Consider the following 20,714-nt stretch of genomic DNA (forward strand, 5'->3'; position numbering starts at 1 on the left):
AGATGCCGGCGGGGCCCCAGCCCACATCCGCTTTTGCCGGACCAGAGCGGCGCCTCCGCTGTTCGGCTGATGCGTCATGCAGCGCATCCGTGTAGCTTCAGCATCAGAGCCTTGAACCCAATATCCCCCTCGCTTCCCCTGGCTATGCCTTTGCGCCTCCCTGTCTCCTCCAGCCTTGGCTGCACCCAGGAGCAAGTTGCCCCCCCCCCCCCCCAATCCAGTTTCAGGGGCGCAGATGGTGCGGCCCCTTCCTGGAATCATGTTTCTGCTCTCCGTGCTCCGGGGGGGCTGCAGCCTCCCTCACCGGTAATGAGCGTTCAGCTGGAGCTCTCCGTGGCCGGGCACATCCTGAGCTGGTGGCCCAAGGTCTCTGTGAAGGGGAGATGGTACAGGAGAGCTTTTTTTGCTGCCGCTGCAAGGAACGACCTGCGCTGGACTTGCTTGTAGATAGAAGTCTACTGAATGTAGATGAATGAAGGATGATAGGTTACAGCACATGTACGCATAGCAGATATGCTATATATGTCTAACAGTTTTCCGATACCCATGCAGAATATAATTTCAGGCATTTCATCCAAGACCTTTTCTGGTCTTTTTTCCCCTCTCAGTAATAGTTAAGCTCAAACGGCTCAGTTTAAGGATACAGTGGTAAATACATCGGGTTCATACTGAGTTGCGGCTGACTTTTCACATGTAGCAAAGGGAGGTGTTTGAGTGCAGGAGAGGCGTGTGGGGCTCTCATTGTCAGCTGCCGCCACATGCCAAAGACATGCTTTGCTTGAAGTTTGGGGGCAGCAAGCTGTTTTTGGGTCTGCCTCTGTCTGCTGTTATTGCAGTTGTTATTTGGGTAGGTGGTGACTGTTCATCTGCATCTGAACACACATTCAGTGAATAATATAAAGCAATGTAATGAAATTCTGAGAAATTAGCAAGAAAGGAAAATATCAAAGGACTAAGTCTGGGAAATCTAAATGCGGTGTTACCCTCCCCAAGTAGTGTTCTGACCTTTGACCTCTGGTTCAGCCCGTTTGGCTTTGGGTTTACAAATTAAATAGCGAGCTTTTCAATAGCTGCTCTTTCTTGTGGTTTTGTTCTTAGTGATGAGAACCTGTGTCTGACATCGTATATGTCTAATTTCTTGAAGTATATATTCATCAACATTGATTACCAGTAGTTATGAATGTTTTAGAGATTATGGCATCTACTGTGTTCAGTTTAAGTGAAGTTTGCAGCGGTGATCATGAATATTAATGGCTTGGTTTTCACAACTAGGAATAACCATTATGCTTTTGGCAAATGTTGTGTGTGTTAAGACATCAACCAACATGCTAACCCTGATTAACAATTTTGGTTCCCTTCCAAAGGTTTCTGGGTGTGCAGTCATGTGACTGTACAGCTTCTGTGCTTGGGAGTTATAACTAGACTGAACATGAACACACACGCATGCACGCAAAGTTGGCTGGTCTCCTAGGGCGGTGAAGGTCTTTTGAGAGGAGGAGGTCATTTCCGGTCTCCTGTACTCCAGAAGTACCCCTCTATAGGAGTCTCCTGCCTGCCACTCCTCATATGATTTACAGGTTTAAAAGAACAGGATGCTGTATATTATCTTTTTCAGCGACATGCTGTTGTTCATCCCCCCCCACCCCTTTCACCTTCAGGCAGGGTTATCTCTGTTGACAGGAAGCATGGGACAGACTTTTTTTTTATAGTAACTCGAAGTTCCTCTTTCACCTTTTAGAGAAGGAGCAAAGGCCGTGGTAGTAGGGCTCAAAGCTTAAGTGATTCTTCCTCTCACTCTTTGGATAAACATCATGACAAGGACAAGAAGGTAAGGCAGCTTTCAGATCTACCCTACATCGTGACTTGCCAAAATGATATGCCCTTTTCACACACTCAGACTCCATTAAATGCACAGAATACACCCCTTCTGTACGATATCAGTTTGAGGCTCCAATCAAACATTGTCCAACTTGGACATGTAAAGAAATGCCACCGTGGTTATAATTGTACGATGCTCAAGTGTTATTGAGAGCTTTTATTTAATAAAACTGTCAGTTAGAACACACAGCTGGCATTCGTATTGACCGTGCTCTTGAGCTATTGATGGTGAATTATCAGAAAGCAGTTTTTATATTCATACCAAACAATCAGTCATACTGCTCAGTCACGCTGTACTTAGCAATGGAGCTAATCGCTAAGGCTCCTGTATTTATTGGCTCCACCTGTTTTTGAATAGAGTGATTTAATGGGCGCGCGGCAGTGAATGCGGACGTTTCCCAACAGCGGAATGCGGAGGGGTGAGGCGACCGATCCCTCCGATGCATAATTTACACGAAAAACGTGTCCTGCCGTTTTTAGCCGGCCTTGTCAGAGCCAAGCACTGGGGTCAGTGCTCCTCAGAGCTTCGCATGTCATTCGCTAGCACAAGTGTTCCCATTGCATGTGCAGTATTTACCGCTTTGCACTCTGAGGTGTATAAAAGGGCATGTCATAACTCACCACCACCATTTACGTTCTGAGCTATTTCTGGCGTTTGTCCCGGCCGCCAGTGGGCAGCACACAAATTCTGTGTCGTCAATGTCTTCTGTTCATGGGTCGGTTGCGTAGATGTAGTTCTGTCCCACTCATCCGATTTTTTATTATTTTTTTTTTTTGATTTGCTGCTGCACAATTATTGTACCAGTCGGTCATTTTTATGTCTTTCTTGTCAGGAAAGTTAACTGCGCATGCAATGCAAGAAATTCTAGATAGTTGAGCCATGTTCTGTCTGTCTTTTTCACGTTGTCATAAAGCTACAGACAGCCGTCCGTCATGCTGAGTTTTTAATTTTGCTGCTTGGCGCTGTGGAGGACTGACAATGTGCCTTTGGTCTGTGCCTGAATGATTGGGGGGTGGGGGTAGTCTGTCCCAAGGAAGCCATTGCGGAGAAGTTTGTCAAACTCTTACTGCATGACTCCATTGTGTCTTTTAGCTTAGCTTTTAGCCTAGCAGATGAGTGCAGAATGTAAGGTGCATGCCGCAAATTGGAAGGCTCACACCCATCCGTTTTGCAGCCGCATATAGTGGACAAGGGGGGTGTGTATTGGGGGGGGGGGTGCTGGCGGCAAGGGCACAAGACTGGGCACAGTCAGTGGACTGTGAGGAAAGTCTCAGAAGGTGGAAACTTGAACCCCCAACCTTGAGGCGGCAATGCTACCCACTTACAGCGGGATACCCACCAAGAAATAGTCTCCTCCAAAATGGTTAGAAGATGGATGGATGGATTGTTCTTATTTTTCACTCTTCCGCATACAACATGAGTTCCTGGCTCTGATATTCTGTTTAGGAACCGCAGCTGCTGTTATTCACATAACCTCAGTCGTTTATTTAAGGTTAGGAGAAGGATCCGTATTAAAAGGTTGCTTTAAATCAAACCACTCGTGACTGTTTTGAGTAAGACACATTTACCCAAGGGATTACCACAGTAACTCAGTAATACTATGATCATCATTGAATTAGCATTTTTAGACTGAAGTCATGCAAATTTTCCAGTAATCTGAATGGGGAATTTTTTTCCCCAGAATCCCACTGCAATAAACAGTATCCTAGTACTGTATTCATAGGCCCTGCTACTAACACTGCAGTCCATGGAGGCATGAGGGTAGACCGTTCTTTGAATGGTAAACCTGCTAGGGTAAGGAAGGGTCCCGCTTGCAGTGGCAATATCATGGTTTTCATTTTTTTGTGATTTGTATTTACATGCTTTATATCAGGGCTGCACAATATCACATCTCAATATAATCCAGATTATATGCGCATGCACAGTAATCACCGGTGCTACAGATGACTGGTGTAATTTTTATGTAGATGTTTATTTAGACCGTCATTTGATGAGCAGATTAGTAGTACGCTAAAACAATGAGATGTCTGTTGGGAGGCTGAAAAGAACATAAGAAATTTACATACGAGAGGAGGCCATTCGGCCGATCAAGCTCGTTTGGGGGAACTTAACTAATAGCTCAGAGTTGTTAGAATCTTATCTAGCTCTGATTTAAAGAAACCCAGGGTTTTAGCTTGCGCTATACTAGCAGGAAGACTATTCCATACTCTAACTACAAGCTGTGTAAAGAAGTGCTTCCTCATATTAATTTTAAAATGTTCTCCTGCTAATTTCCACATATGGCCACGAGGTCTAGCATTTAAACTAATATTGAAATAGCCATTTGGCCGAACTTAAACTCCACAAACCTAGAGATGTAACCCAACATCTTATTGGCCTGTTTTTATTGCTTTCCCACACTGGCGAAAAGTTAATAATCTGTGAAAATTCGACATATCTTTGTGTTTATTAAATTTAGTTATGTGTTGCGTGCTCCGCTGTTTTTGGTAAATCATGGAAGTGATAAGCTGTGGCAGTATTTTGCAGTTTAAACATGTTTATTAAACAAGGATACACCAAATTTATACAGATTACCAACTTTAGAGCATCACAATATGCCTCTCTTTAATATTTTAGCATACTTCTGATCTGCTTACCAGCCTGTGGCCATAAGTAAACATCCGTGTAGTACCATGTGGAGAAATATGTACGGCCGTCATCTGTAGCCCTGGTCATGACTGTGCGTGTGCCATTTAACTTCATATGTACCCTTAAGACCATGCGCTGCCTCTTCTACCCCAGAAATGGTACTTTTCCAATTGGCTGAATCATTCATATAATCCCTCATTTATTTGTTCTGTCTTGTCCTATGTCATTCTTTTAGGATTTAGGCAGATAGTTATTACCTTTTTAGGTTATGTTGTGATTATTAGTAATTATTTATTACGGTATTACAATTTTTCAGCTTATTGCACGACACTGATAAAATGTCAGAATTGTAAATTATATATGTGAATTGAAGCTGAACATGCATTATTGCACCAAATTGTTTCTGAACTAAAATCATCAACAGGCTGTGCAGCTGATGTGGGCAGCTTGCTCTCCATTCATTGGGTGTCTGCCTGTTTGTTTTTTTTTTTTCTTGGGGAATTAAAATCCCCGTGTAAGATGGAGAAGAGCATGACTAAACACTCATTTGCCTGCTCACTGTCACTCCCAGCCTTGATTAAATTCCCCTTTCCCGCCGTCTGCCAACAGAGACATCGGTCCCTCTTATATACATCGGTACCAATAAAATACAAGACTGCGATAAGTCTTTCAAATTGAAATAAAGTATCAGGCAAAAGGGGAGCAGGATTTATATAAATGCCTGTTCTGGGCTAAAGCTTCTTATGTGAAAGGGTTTTCTCCCCTCCCCCTTATCACTGAGCTGGTCCCTGCATTACTTTTCAGTCGTTGAACAAGTTACACTCTGCAAAGCGCCAGTAAGCTTTCCAGCGCTGGAAATGAAGCCGCTGGCATCTCATCGCCGCCGCACGCCAGATCCCGTGCTCCGCTGAAAGGCTCTTTCTGCTGAAAGCTCATGTGTTCTCCCTTACTGGTTAATGGGAGCTGCTGCAGTCAGCGTTGGGCCTGCCTTCTGTGCAGTGTTCAGGAGCCGTCACCGGCCTGCTTTTCCTGATCCGCGCCCATTGTCAGTGGGGCTGATTTGCATTAGCAAAGGCACCCTTCCCCCACACCACATTCCCCGGTCAAAGGTTAGAGGCTCAGATGTGTACCTATCCTCTACCAAACCCTGGGGCCAAGCAACAATAGACTGAAAGCCCCTCAGTTTGCAGGGAGCCCCGAGGTAGACAGTCAGCAAGAATGGCATTTTAGTGGCTAAAAAAAAATGCACGTCGATTGTTACTCTGAGCGTTTCCATTTCTTGTATTTCCACAACCGGCCCTTCTCATTGTTATGTGTTTGTGGCGGGGCTATTTATGGTCAGGTTAAAAGACTTCTGGGAGATCTAGCTTCTGGTGGAGTTTGGAAGATAGCAAGAATGCTCTCAGAAGCATGGGAGAAATAGCTTAGTCGTCAGAGTGCCACGGGCATTTATGAATAATGGTAATTTTGCACTGATATGAAATACCTGGTGGACAAAACAATCAGTTTATTATTCCGAACGTGATATTGATTGGAAATTTTGAGTGTCCTGTAGAGGCCCCCCCCATAATGACACACAAACCAAAGATGGTAATGTAGATGGAGTTTTTTTTTGAGCAGGATTCCTTAGGCGTTATTAGTTATCTGTAGATGGCTGAGGTCGGTCAGGATTGCTGAGGCTGATTTATGTGTGAGTTGTGTCATGATCGGTAGTCTACGTAAACAGTTTGTTTGCGCACACTCGCTCGCCCTGTGATCATCAGGGTTACTTAACCTTTATCCCGGCGGGTAATCCCATCGTAATTTAAAGTCTCCTCCTCCACAAGGATCGATGCTCCTTAATGAAAATGTGTGCCTGCCCATCCCAAGCCCCTAACCGAACAAGCGCCAGGCAGCTGCTGGTGTGTAAATGACGTGGGCCAGTGTTTCTGCCTGTCATGCCAGGAGGGGCATTCCCCCGGGATTTTGTGCCATGCCTCTACTCTGGGGGGGGGGGTGGGGGGCGGCTTTTGGAACACAGTAGAATGAGTGAAGACGGAAACGTCCCACTGGCAGCATGGCATCGCCGTCAGCCTGCTACGCCCTCGTGGCCCTGGCCTCAACCCCGTTCACAGGGCTCTAATTTATGGAAGCCTGCTGGGCTCCATGTTGGTTCCTTTGCCGGAAGAGTGGGGGAGGGGCGCAGGGCTGTACGCGCTGTCTGACCAGCTCCTAATGGTGGCGGCTGTGCTCTCAGGGCTCTAAGCCCATGGCTTCGGCACACTGGTGAAGGCTGGTCCTTGTCCTCTTGCTTCACGTTCTGATTGGCTTCCCCAGCGGAATGCTGCCCGACGTGATCATCTGTTAAAACCTGTCTTGCTCCAACAGCAACATTCATGGCCTCTCCCCCTGAATTTCCCATTGGTTGTTACTTCAAAGTAAGGAGATAAGAAGCGCGTGCGAGTCACTTACCTTAGATAAACGGTGACACGTTTAGAACAGTAAGTCTGAAGGATCAAATTCTCAGGGCGCACAAGTGGTCAAAGCCGATGGTTTCTGAGCTGAAAGGATCTGTACTTTGCGGCGGGGAGAGACGCCGACCAAGAACAGGTACGTTCACCTTTAATCTGTAACCCATATATCCCTTCAAGTCATTCCGATTTAACACACAAATGGTTATTGTTGGCAAACGTTTCAGGAAATGGTGGATAGAGGACCTTGCGAGGGAAGTTGTGAAATCAGGAAACAAATGGTGGTACGGAGAGGGGACTCATTGTGACTGGGCTCCGACGGAGAGGCCGTCTCCACCGGCAAAGTGAAAATATATTCCTTCTGGGGCTTTTCAGGATCGCTGCATATTTTCACAGCTCCACACTGAAAATGAGAGAGGCTTTGATGAAGGTGTGTGAACAGGGTGTAAATTCATGTGCCGGGAGCGGGCTCTTCCCGAAAGCCTCCTCCGCCCGGCTCCAAGACGGCCAGCGCCGCGGCGTAACCCGTCATTGGCACGTTTTAATAGATAGCGGAGAGCCAGACGGTCGTGCTTTTGGCAGCTTTTGTCTTTTTGTTGCGGGCGAGAGCAAGCGATGGGTCTGAGAGGTGGTGACCCAGAAGGCCGCAGTGACTGTGCTTTTCCCACAACCCCGGGCCCCACTGTCGCCTGCAGTGCTCACTCACGTCTTCCTCCTCTTCTGTTTTCCCCCACTGTCACCTCCCAGAAACACAAGGAAAGGGACAAACACAAACCAAGACATAAGAAGTCCCTGGAACCGTCCCCCGCACTCGCGCCGGCTTTGAGCGTCCCCACGGAAAAGGTGAGTGAGCGCCCCCCGCAGTCGGCCATCGGCATGACGCTCTATCGTCACTCATGCTTCGGAAGGAGAGCTTATGGTTTAGCGGTGAATGAAAGGGGCAATTTGGGAATCAACAGTTTAGGGAGATGGCTGGGAGTGACAAGGAAAACACCTTCTGTGGGAATCTGCAGGTGATTCCACAACCACATGGGATTTGTTGGCCAGTCGCATGTGCTCGTGTTCCCCCCCACCTCCCGCTTGCTTGTTCTTACACCCTCTCTCTGTCCCCCACCCCCTCTTCTTCACTCACCTGTTCCTCTAATCTTCTCTCTTCGTCACCCTCGCTCTCATTGACACATGCAGCAGTCTTACGCCAGCGGCGGCAGCGGGTCGATCCCCACCGTGCCCACCTCCCAGAAGCGCCAGGACGACAGCTCAGGGCGCTTCACCAACGCCAACTTCCAGGAGGTGCCGGCCCACCCCGGGGGCGGAGCTAAGGATGGGCCAGCGTCAGAGGGCAAGGGCACGTCCGAGAGCAAGGCCAAGAGGCCGGGAAGCCACAGCTCGGGTCAGAGGGGGCGCAAGTCCACCCCTGGGAAGCCGTCCCTGGCTGTGAGCATCACTTCAGCCTCCGCCGGCCCAGCCACATCAACGTCCAGCTCTTTCCAGCAAGGTAAGCCATGCCCCCGAGCGGACCAACCATGCGTGAACCCTGCCCCCCCCCAGTGCTGGGTCATACACGCCCTGTGCCACTGACCTCATTTGTGCATGGCAATAAATGGCAGATATGGGCCAGAAAAGTAGGTTCCCTATCTAAGCGAGGTGGGCCTGCTCCTGTGATGGGCCTGCAGGCCGTCCGGAGTGGACGGGTCCGATACGGGGTTGTGACCAGGCAGCAATGGGTGGTGAGGGGGCGGGGGTGGCCGTGCCATGCCTGCGTGTACGCCTGGCTCCCACAGCGCCTGCCCCAGCCGTGCCTTTTATTATTTATTTGTTTGTATGTCTGACAGGTATAATTAACATACCGCCGCAGCCAGGCCTGTCGCCGGCGGCTCTCGCTGGCAGCTTCCGCAGGCCGCAGCTCTTGCCTGTGCGCGCCGTCACGCCGAGGTGACGGCTGCGAACAAAGCGGAGCAGGGCTGGCTGCTCCGGGAGCTCTCTCCGGTGCCCGGCGTCTCATCTCCTTCCTGAGTGGCGTATCCGCGCCGCTGCCAGAATGGCGGTGGCGGTGGGGGTGGGGGGTGTCTCGCTGCCAAACCTGTCCCGGCAGCCCTCGTGCGTGAACACTCACACGGACGCGAGCGCCGCCGCCGCCGTGAAGGAACCTGCTCGTCCTTGAAGGAGGAAGGTGGGCCGTGAGGCTCCGGGTGACACGACAGGCCCTCCTAGGTTTATCTCCCCGAGTTCCCAGCGCGGCCGGAGCCGTCGTGGTGGACAGGATTATCTGGGGGGGGGGAGGTCCCTGCGCATTTATGGGCACTCCTGCCGTTAGCGTGGCCTTGTTTGGTGTTGTCTCTCTTTTTTTTTTTTTGTTTTTTTTTTTCCCCCCCCTGTCCTGGCTTATTTCAAAAAGTGAGTATTGTCTAGGGTTTGGGGGGGAGGTTCGTGCTATAAAACAGGGGCCGCTCTCCTGGCCACAGCTGTGAAAACACGGCAGCAACTGGCGGGGAGGGGGGGGGGGGTGAGGGGGCAGCGGAGCGCCTCCACCTGACTCCTGGGGGCACCAGTGTATTTACGGGTAAGGGGTCCCTCGCAGAATAATACCTTTTTATACCTTTTTTTCTTCTCCCCTCATCAAGGTGTTACAGTCAGTCCAAAGTATTTACTGCCCTCCCCCACCCACTATTCCCTACATGCGCTCACTCGTGGGGGATGGGTGGCGGGGTGTGGGTAGGGTGGATTGCCTTACAGTTTACAAAACAAAGGAAGTTTCAACACCCGGGCCCCACCCAGGCCTGGAAGTGTGAGTCAGAGAGGCGTCATGCTCGCTCTCTAGTGCAGATCGTCGCGTGCCGGTCGGGCAGCCCGCTTCCACGGGAACCTGCCGACGGACCCTCACATTGCTGCTCCGTGCTGGAGCCCTCGCCGAGCGGGCAGGCCTCCTGGACGCCTCTCTTTGTTTTGGGTGTCCGCTTTCTGAAGAGCAGGCTGTTTGGCTCTGATCTGTGTAAGCCAGTAATGTGCTGCTCCTTTCTTCTTTGTTTTTATGTCTTGGGCTTTATTTTTTATTTTAATATACATACTCCGTAGTGCCTCTCTGATACTGATTTACGTGTCGTTTACCATGTGATTTGCCTTAATGTTAACCGGCTTCCATTTCTGTTGGCTCTCTCCCTACACCCCCCACCCCCCAGGTCTTCTCCTAGGCAGCGGCGGGACCAGCAAGACGACCTCCAGTGTCTCCGGGGGGCCTCCTTCCTCCGACTTCCTGGGCTTCTCCGAGGCGGAGTTGCGTGCCGAGTCCTCATACCCCCCACCTCCTTTCGGGGGCGGCCCCGGAAAGGCTGCCGGCGAGGGCGTGCCCTCCTCCGGAAACTTCAGCTCGTCGATCGGTCCGGTCCCCAGCTCTGCGTCCTCTGGGGGCAAGCCGTATGAGAGCTCCCTCCCCACGGGCGAGATGCGCGGCAGCCTGGCCTCACTGGCCCACAAGCGCCCCCCGCCACCATCCTCTGGCCGGGGTCTGGCGGGCAGCCAGAGCGAGGAGGCGCCAGTCAAGGGAAAGAAGCGGCGCGGCAAGTGGAGGAACCGCTATGGACCATGCTGGGCTCACGACGCAGTGAAGGGCGTGGAGTTGCCATCGTCCGCCTCACCATCCTCCTCCTCCTCCTCCACGGCTCTGGTGCCTGGTGGTGCCAACCCTGCTAGCCTGAGTGCCAACGGCAGCGGGGGCATCCAGAAGTCGCCCTCCCTCCTCAGGAACGGGGGTTTACTGAGCCACCATGTCAGTTCCTCCCCTGCTAGACCAGGTATACCTCTCAGACTCGCAGTGCGTTAGAATGTGCATTAAACTGCACTCTGAAGGTCTCGCCTGCCTCTGCAAGCCCTGGTCCCACGCCTCCATGCCATTGTTAGTATGATTAGGGACACTGTAAGGAGAGCAGCATTCTGACCTGCAGGGCGGCCATCTGCTAACATGGTATCGTTCAGCATTGCTGGCCGTTGGACTAATGGGCCAAAGGCTTTTGGCAGGCGGACAGTTTAGAGATTAAATGTTTAAAATAACTGATCAGCACAGGCAGCGACTTGGACCCCTTTCTCAATAAGGCGTGCCGCAGTGGTGCAAATTCTCAGCGCTGTGACTTATTCTAAAAATACCCATTGTTTTATTGTAATGGTTACTTGTAGTCATGGTTGAAACGCTTCTGTGAACATGTAGAGTTTGCTTATTTTCGGATGGAAGTATCCTCTTCGTAAAATAAATACCTGGGGAAATTGTCTTGTGGCCTTCTGCGGCCTGGCATTGAGGTCTGTTTGCGGAGTGCTGAGCGTCAGCTGGGCGAAAAGGAGCCCAGGCTGCAGGGGGTGCTTCTGTTGGCCCCCGCGTGTGTGTCTGACTGTCCATTGACTCCTGCTGAAGCGCACTGCTCTCTGGGGCCGCATTAACACGCCGAATGGGGTGGGAGGGGAGGGCGGCGGGGAGCCGGCCGGGCCTCGGGCTGCTCTTCCAACTGCACTGCTAAGTCAGCACAGCAGCCTGCAGCTCTCCGCTTTGTAGAGACTTACTGGACGAACTTCAGCTTGCCGCAGGTGTACATTATAAATGACATAATCTCCCACTGTAACATCATTTAATATCTGTGTATGTATAACAATTAGATTTAAAAAAAAAAAAAAAAAAAACACAATCAGGATTTAGATTGAGAATCACTTGTTCTTTGTGTTCATTAAAAGCAGAAGCTCTGTACTGACCTGAGGGACGACCTCTGTCGGTACTTATTCACACATTCGGTGTTGGTGGTTGTATCTGCGGGGATACTTACAAAGAGAGTGGCAGCTTTCATTTTCTCCTTTTATAGTCTGATGAAAAGCACAGTGCTGCAGTTCATGAGCGGAGCATTTACAGCGCGAGCAGGCCGCTCTGTAGTGAGGTCCTCACCATAGTTACAGAAATGAAGCTGCTGCACGTGGTGAGGCAGCTGTATGTCTCTCTTGGCCTGAAACACCAGCGCAGAGTGCTTGTCATTCCCCGAGAGGTGTCGTACAAGGTCACGATTTTTTTTAAAAATTAAAGACCTCTGAAAACATCCTAGTCTCTGGATGGAGCTGCTTTTAGGAGGGGAGGGTGTGGTTTTGGGTGAGAGCTAACTGACAGCCAGATGAAAACTACGGTTCTGAGTAATGTATGTTTTAAGTCTGTTAATTACAGCCCCCCACCTCATAAACTTTTTTAATGATTGACAGTGAATTGTATGCTATCATATATTAAATTAAGTCAACCCAATCATAATCATACTTTTAACAAATGGATGTCCCGACTGCTTGGAGAAGCAGGTCGCTTCACCCTTGTGTCTTATTGATGACTGTCAATTTGTGTTCCTGGGCCTTGAGTTAATCATTAAGTGCTTTTCAGTAACTTCATATGCACCTAGCTGCTGCTCGCCGGTATCAACACGAGTAAAACCTGGACCTCTTCATTTCAGATTTTCACTGTAGAAAACCAGGCAAGTGAAAGTATAAATATTCTGCAAATGTTCTGCCAGAAAGGCTGTAGCAGAAACGCCTGAGGGACCATCATGGGAAGAGCATACTTAGCTAGTACTTAATAGTTGAGCCGGGCATTCGCTTCCTGATTTCTGAGCTAGAGGAAGGGCAGAGATGAGGTTGTGTGGAATGGTGTTTAAGGTCCTTCATTGCTACTTAGCTCAGTAGGGTGGTCCAAAGGGGGCAGGGCCCCTCTGCAGGCATTCAGACCACCGCTCATAGACCTGCCTCTTCTGTAGCTGGGAACTCTGTTTATCCGAAGGCCTCGGAAACGGTCTGCCAGCGTTTAGTCGGACAGGTTTGATTTATCAACTGGATTACTTCAGTCTCTGAGTGATCCGCCCATACATCAGCGAGTGACTGCGGCCATGTCCGGGGATTAAATGCCTAAGTCCGTATCACAAATTCAAGGTGCATGGGGGTGGCACAGGGATGAATGCGCTTTCTGCTACGTCACGACGGTGTATTTTGTTGTGAAACAGTAGGCTAGTAGCACAGTGTTGCGTAATGTATGGCCTCTGATTGGGTGGATTCGGACATATAGCTGTAGATGGAATCCAGAGGTGACACGTGGTCTTGCTGTACAGGGTTTGCCAGTCTGGAAACCAACTGGACTTTTTTTGTAGGATGTTTTTGTTCTGTTTTGTCAGCAAAGGTGACTAGATTTGGGGAAAGGTCTGTAATTTGTATGGCGACATTTTCCTTCATTGTGTCCGTCGACACGTTTTCCTTATGTGCGGCAGTGAGCCTTAGCATCCTGCACCTGTCCTTTGCCAGTTTGGGTGCTCGTTCAACCTGATGGGATCAAAGGAACTTTGCCTTTTTTCGTGTCCACTTGATTAGGAGTCTTGCCTTGTTTCCCAGTTTAACCTTCATTGCGATGCACATTAACCTGCAGAGTGAAAACAGGGGAAAAGAGTCCATAACAGGCAATTAGTTCAGATTCATTTGTTCCTCCCTGTTGGCCGTTTGGCACGGAGAACCACACAAGCCAGCCAACTCCACTTAGCCATGGAAGGGGGAGATTAGAAATGCTCTGACCCCTACTGGCCTTTCTGCCGTACTGCACCTCTGAAGTGGGATGAGGTGAGGGGAAAGACTTCAGGAAGAGGGAATAGAGAGTTTCAGTGCAGTTATGGTACTCTGCCATGAAACAGCTGTGCATGGCTTTAGAGCGTAGATGCGATGTGCCTTTGATTGCCGAGACTCTGCGCCGTCAGTCCACCCACCTTTTTTTTTACCCCCTTCGGTTACCGGGTCACTTATTGATCTTCATTAGGACCCCCCCACTTGTTGCTGTCCTTGGCTAGGGCTGTAAATATTTATCCAGGGTTAACCTGCTACATCAGTGCAGTACACGACCCATTTATCTCTCCTGCTCAGAATGCAGTTTGTCACTTTTTCTGACTGATGGAGATTTTATCAGGCGAAACTGCGGAGGCCATTATAAAAGGCAAACATCGATCTGCTGTAGGTGGCGCAGTGATTTGACGGAGTGTTGGTCCGGCAGGGTGAAAGACTCAGGGTGTGAAAGGAATTGCATTTGTCACATGGAGAGTTACTTGAGGGACTAAAATGTACCCTTCTGTTTGATGATGGGGCCTTAGAGAGGACTCCGTCTGTTGAGTTGTTAGTTGGACAAGCTTAGTTATGAGTGACACGGGCCTCAAAGTACCGCCGTCGACTGAAAATCCCCGGCGTGGTGCAGCTGATAAAGCAAAGCCAAGATGTGCTAGTGTCCGTGGAGAGAGAGATAAGGCCGCTGTTTCCTGTGTACATTTCTGTACATCAGCGAATCCGCAATGCAAATCTTCAGAATAGATTTTTGCCAGGAATCGTTGGCGATCGATATTTGATACCCGCTGTGCTGTCCTTCAGTGGCTGCAGGACCACAGTTATCGCGTGACACAAAAGCCGTCGCATCTAAACCCCTCTGAAATTAGCCCGATAAATTGAACTCAAGTTCTGAAGGATCGTTATCAGACTGTGAGCCGTGTTATTAACCTTTGTCTGAACTCAGATAGATTTTCTGTTGTGGAGGAATGGGCCAGTTTAAACGACGTGATTGTTAATCTAATTTAGAATTTGCCTCATGCTCCTGATTTCCAACTGGGGCAGGGTGCACGGGAAACCAGAACTGACTGGCTCTGAAGGTACTACATTCTCTCCTGGCCAGATCTGGGCCCACCTGACACACTCCCTCTGACTCCCTCATCGAACGTTTATTTCTGCAGGGTAGGTTGCCTGACCTCCGTCATCATGCAGTAGAACAGTTGTCTGATGAAGCTGCGTCATTCACAGGACGGATTTGCGGAATGCAGAATCGCATCACGTCCCGGGTCTAACCGCGGTGGCATGTGCGTGGCGGCATCCCAGACAATCTTTCTGTGGCAGGGAGCTGGTTCGTCTTCGAGCAGGGACCCTTTTTCCCCCCTCCCCTTCAGGAGGTGTAGAGACACGTCCTCGGTTTTAATTTGTGGCCAATAAAACGATGGCCGCAAACGAGCTGGTGCGTGGGTGGGCATCGCATGCATATGAATGGGGCCCTGTTAGACATGCATCAGGAACTCGGTCTAATTATATCTGAGACCATGAGTCATCACATTCTCCCCTTTCTCGTCTTGTGTTAATGACGTATCGCTTTGAGCGCATGGCGGCTTAGCCTATCGGAGGGTGTCGGCTTAGCGCTGAATGGCGCCTCTAGCTCCCACTTCCACACACCCCTGAAGCTGACCCTCCCGCTTCTGCCCGCAGGTGCCTTCCCTGGCAGTGACGTCCTGGTGCCTTTGCCCACCGTGGTGAGCAGCCCCGGCACCCCCCTGTCCAGCGCCGAGCTACCTCAGCAGCCTCTGGGTGGCACCTCGCTGCCCAGTGTTCCGACAGCGCCCAGCACTGCCTGCACCTATGTGAGTATCTCCTGCTCACTTCCCGAGACGACGCGCCGTCTCCAGCCGGGCCCCGGCGCTCGCTATCCGATCGGTTGTTCCCGAGTCGCTGGTACAACAGCATCTCGGTGCATTTGCAGATCAAACTACCAAGCTGACTTTCCTTCTGGCTGATGAGAAGATCGAGTCTTTTTTAATGTCCCACATATAGAGACGATATTTGCACACTGAAAGACACTGGGGTCATATTTGGGGGAGCGTGTGCATTAGTCTGATGTAATGCGTCACACTGGAATGCCTTTTAATGGAGTCGTAAAGTGTCACACTGCCTTCTATATTAGACAGATGTATGGAAGCTTAAAAATTAACAGCCATTATCACGTGTCAGAGTCCCCCTGATTGAGCGCAGTAACACTCGGTCACGTACTTGTCCGAGCCTTTTCCTGATCAAGCCGAACATGGCTTATAAATAATCCGGGAGCGCTGTCATGTGACCTGCTGTCAGTATTACTGGTTCGGGCCTTGTGACCGAGGGTGTGGCTACATTTGCGTGTTTTTCATTACACGGTATGTCCCACCCCCTTGCCGCTTTGCGCATAATTACGGTTTTGGTACCCGGCTTTTGGATTACAGGGGTGTTGGTGTTTAGACTGCATGTTTGTAGGGCGCCTGTTTGCCCCGCCGGATGTTTGTGAGATCGTGGCGTACGCGTCAGCAGGGCCCGCCCACATGGTGGCATCATCACTGGCTGCAACCTCTGAGGGATGTGCACCCAGCCCTGGGTGGTCCGCATGCCCGTCCTGCAGGACTAAATAAACATGAAGTAATCCCCAGCGGTGCCGTGCTGTTTGGCTTTTATGTGTAGCGCTGGATGGCCATGCCTGTAATGACTTTGTTTGTTTCCTCGCCTCTTATGAACTGTATAAATAGTTGCAGAAATGATGGGGGCAGGAAGCAGGTTTATAGCTTGACTGGGCACCCCGAGGCTAAACGGGCATTTGTTTTTTGCGGGGGCTGGTGCTCCCATTAATGTCTCTGTGGCAGGTATGTCTTTACACCGCGCCCTGTCTCCCAGATCCTCCCACTTGCTCGCTCACTCTCGCACTCTCACAGGCTTGTGTCAGCCTGCTCTCATCTGGCGCTGCTGTAGCAACCGTCGGTCTCCTGGCAACTGACCTCTTTACTGAAGCCAGCGTGAGCCTGCTAGCACGCAGCAGAGATGCTGAGGGTGGGCCGGGCTTGGGTAGGCCTCTCTGGAGTGCCACTGTTGTTGATCTCCTGGGGTTTTAGATGGGAGTGTGGGAGAAAGGGCCCCAGGTCTGAAGTTTGGGCCCTCCAGCCTTGAGCTGGAGTGTGCCGCGGACTGCGCGGTAAATCCGAAGTCGCCGCTCATCAGCAGGGACACGGCGCAAGGATTGAATGACACTCTGTTGGCCCCATGAATGGCAGGGCGGTCCTGAGACAACAGATACCCCAGAAGGGGCGCGTCACACCTCCAGAACCGTCTGTGTGGATTTGAGCCAGTTTTGCGTGGCGTCATCGATTCCCGCGGCGAGCCTGGCGCTGGGAAGCTGATCTGTCTGCACCCCGTCATGGATCGATGGCAGGCAGAGGTTGAGGGTCTGATAGCAGTAGGATAAACGGCACGGAGCACCGTCTGCGAGGTCTGTCCAGAGGGATGTACCGGCCAGCAGTTTCCCCCGCGACGTGTTCTGCCTCCTCTAGCTCGACTTCTCCTTCGTCTCTCTTCCCCGTGCAGCCTGTGGTCTGTTTAGATGGAGGAATGTTCAGAGGCCCCAGAGCCCCCGTGCACTGGTCCCGAGCACCCAATCCGCAGCGAGCACTTCCAGCATTACCTAAACAATGGCTGAAAATGTTAAGCCCCCTGAACAATTAGGGAGCCGTCTGTGCCCCCCTCTCCCCTGGCATTGAGCAGCGCCGTGTGATGCAATTGAAGCCGACAGCCTCCGCGGTGGGGGCCTCTCCCGGGACCACAGTGTGCTTCACACTCTGTTTAATCTCCCGGCGCCGGGAGCGTGAGGCCTCGCCAGGTCCTGGGGTGACGGAGGCCGGGGCTCGGGGCCGTCGTCGCTCTCCAGCGAAAATAAACTAGTAGGAATGCGGCTTGGGCTCGGTCGTGTCGTGCAGCTCGTTAAAGCGGCCCGAGAGAAGGGAGCTCCCGCGCTCCACTGAGCCTGTCTCTCTGGGTTCCCCACAGGCTCCGGGTTGTGTGGCTGGGGGCTTTTAAATGGGTTGCGGCTTCTCTACTGGGCCCTCAGCGCCGTGCAGCTGTGTGCCGTTTTATAGCTGCTTGTTGATTGTTCACTTCTTTTTATTGTTGTTATTATTATTATTATTGTTGTTGTTGTTTTTATGATGGTGATTTTTTTTAAGTCCCTTCATGTCGGCCTTTGTCTGACTCCCAGAGCCCCACTAGAAACCGCGCAGAACGTGCGACCCGACTGCCCCACAGATGTTAGCCAGTCAGTCAGTATGGATTTGGAGGTTCAGGCATTTCTTTGTATATTAGTGCGAGTCCCTGCCAGTTTGTAGTCATAACTTTGAACCTCCCTTTTCAGCATTAATGCATATAATCTCCATCTCCTTAATGAAATCGGAGTGCTGTCGATGTCGTTTTTGTAGCCGGTTTCATAAGCGCTTAAAACCGCTTTGCCTTCCCCGTACATGTAATTCAACAGGATGCTAAGCAGTCGCAGCCCCACGTTCGCGATCGATGGAGGTGTGACTAATCTTTATTCATTTTCTGTCATGTTTTTTGCATTCAGGCGATTAGTCACAGACAACCCTGAAGGTATGAGTATTTTTGACGGAAAGAAATCTTCTAAATATATCATTTATTTTAAAAGTTATTTTGCTTATCAGCCGGGTGGCTGATTGTGTAATATACATCTAGACTGGAATATGCCCTGATGTGTATGTGAATGAGGAGTATGAGCAGGGAGAAGCTTCAGAGGAGTGTGATAGTGATCGGTATTGACAGAAATAGCAGTCTGTGAATCATGAGCCTTATCGCCAGCCTTTTACACCAGTAATAACGTCACTCTTTACCATGTAACTTGGGGCCCCCCGGCGTTTCAGGGAGAAGGTCCCGGCCCGCTGGCTGCCGCGTGCTTCCCCCCCCCCCCAATCCGGCATGGGTGTGGGTTTTTGTGTGGCCATGAGTCTGCCTGGGGTCTCGGTGTATTCACATCGAAAGCGATGCCGCACCCGTACGTCAGCATGCCGTACGAGGCTAAAGGGGAATAGATTAATGCCCCTCATGTAATATGCATGCTGTTCAGGATAAAGGGCCGCGCTAGTAAAGGCTGTTAATTATTACTGCGTGAGGGCCATTGAAAGCTGTTCACCGTGCTCTTGGTCAAATGTTTTAAGCCGCAGGTGTTGAGTGAGAAGCTTCCAGGCCTGGGCAAATGTTGCTGCGACAGCCTCTGGAGCTACCTGCTGGCTGCACTAATGTCTGTGGGTGGGGTGGGGTCAGGCCTTTGATGAAAGTCCAGTGGTGTCATTCTGCTCGCTCTCTCTCTCTCCTGGCTTTTCTTTCCGCGGCTCCCAGATGTGGTCTTCTGCAGAGCCTTTGCTGGGGGGGGCGCGGCTCTGTGCTCTTTGAGAGTAACAGCCACAGAGTGAACATGCGAGCGCAGAGCAGAGGCATTTTTATTGCTCTGGATTATGCAACAGATTTGGATGGCTGCAGGTTTTCTGTTGGCCCCTTTCTTGGCCCCCATCCCAGCAGAGGTCCCCAGAGGTAGGGGATGGGAAAGGGGGCAGGAGGGGGACTGTGAATGGAAGCAGACGTGAGCAGGAGGTTCCAGCAGCCTGTGGCGGGGGGGGGGGGGGGGGGAGGGGGCACTGGATTCCTGCCCGTCTCCTTCCTACTCGCCCGCTTGGACGCAGGGTCACGGGGGAAGCCGTCAGGCAAGCCCTCTTCCAGCTGGATGTTCTTTCTTTTTTTCCCCTCTCCGTTTACCTGGGGGTTTGGAGATTTTACAGTGACGGCAGGGCGGCCCTGCCCAGCCTGTGGCGTCACATGGGTGTATGGGGGGGCAGTGAATGGGCCGCACTGCAGGGGAACGAAAGGCAGGCAACGGCGGGCGGCGTGACCCCGCCGAGCCGGAGAGGCGGCCGTTTTGTTTGACATATGCCACCGCCTCCTGATCTGGGAAATGGGTTAATTAGATAAAACAATTAGCAGCAGAAGCACATGGTCAGCGGAGAGCTCCGGAGGTGCTAGTCTGTCACCCGGGCAGGCAGACTCACAGCCCGGCTCTCCGCTCGGCGCCGCAGCCGTTTGCCTCACGCGGTCTCACCAGAGGGGCTGTTTGGTGTCGCTTTGTTTGAAACCATCCGTCTCTCTCTCTCTCTCTCTCTCTCTCTCTCTCTCTCTCTCTCTCTCTCCCCCCCCACAGTCCAATGCATTATCCGGATCCTCCTTCAACCTTGCCCCTCCCCACATGTTTGGGAACCGTCTGAACCCTAATTCTGCCATGACGACCCTCTTCGCGCAGTCCGAGGGCCCCCCTACAGGTGAGCCATCCCCCCCCCCCCACACACACACACCTCCAGCCGCAGCGTGTCGGCTGCAGACACGCCTACATTATCTCGCCTGTAAACAGAGCTCATTCGCCGAGGATGGGTGTCTGCACAGTAATGCAGCCCGGAAAAACACACCGCTATCTGGGGTGAGGCGTCATAAATATGTAGACAGCAGAATGGGGAACTTGAGCACATAATTACACGTGTGAGGGAGGAATATGTAATTATGTGGCTGAAGTATTAATGTTTGAGGTGATGGTGGGCTGTAACAGTAGCATCTTAACATGTGTTATCCGCGCGATTATTACCAGACCGTCACTGTCTGCATTCACATCCATAGTGAATGTGTTTTAATGGATGGCATGCAGGGCTCAGGACGGCTGGCTCGTGCCGACGGGCTCAGAATGAGCTGCAGGCTGCCAGCTTGAGCGCTACATTCCTGGCGGTGAGGGGCGGCAGTGCTGGGGCCGCCCACATGCGTACAGACCGAGCCCTTGTGATAGGAAGTTAGCGGCACGTCGCTGTGACCAGCCCTGCCGGCTCTGATACGCTGTCCGTGTTCTCAGCAACCCGCCCGTGGCCCTCTGCGCTGAATAGGAACAGCTTTTGTTTTTGGGTGTTTTTTTTTTTTTTTTCTTCTTCCAGCAGACCCTACAGCCATGTGTGGGGCCGGGGGTCAGTGAGGAGGAGCCCTGTGTGGAGTGGGGGAGGGTTGCGGGGGGTTGGGCTGTGGTATTTTCCAAATAATGGATCAGTGCCGTCCACTGAAAGGCAGGTCACGGGGTCCCCTGCCTT

At 51.2% G+C, this 20,714-nt stretch overlaps 1 protein-coding gene across 14 annotated transcripts in view; it reads left to right on the forward strand.

The window, feature by feature from the left end:
* Positions 1-20,714, forward strand: part of mllt10 (MLLT10 histone lysine methyltransferase DOT1L cofactor) — a 41,332-nt gene that overhangs the window by 14,597 nt on the left and 6,021 nt on the right. For 6 of the 14 annotated variants that reach the window (XM_049012627.1, XM_049012624.1, XM_049012626.1 and 3 more), the window contains 6 exons: positions 1,739-1,828; positions 7,705-7,800; positions 8,143-8,452; positions 10,134-10,745; positions 15,235-15,386; positions 19,793-19,910. In XM_049012627.1, the coding sequence (XP_048868584.1) occupies positions 1,739-1,828; positions 7,705-7,800; positions 8,143-8,452; positions 10,134-10,745; positions 15,235-15,386; positions 19,793-19,910 (1,378 nt within the window). The remainder of the gene's footprint in view (positions 1-1,738; positions 1,829-7,704; positions 7,801-8,142; positions 8,453-10,133; positions 10,746-15,234; positions 15,387-19,792; positions 19,911-20,714) is intronic. The other 8 variants (XM_049012625.1, XM_049012638.1, XM_049012635.1 and 5 more) reach the window with 3 other exon arrangements.

This window comes from Brienomyrus brachyistius, chromosome 4, assembly GCF_023856365.1.
Source record: "Brienomyrus brachyistius isolate T26 chromosome 4, BBRACH_0.4, whole genome shotgun sequence".
Lineage (NCBI taxonomy): Eukaryota > Metazoa > Chordata > Actinopteri > Osteoglossiformes > Mormyridae > Brienomyrus > Brienomyrus brachyistius.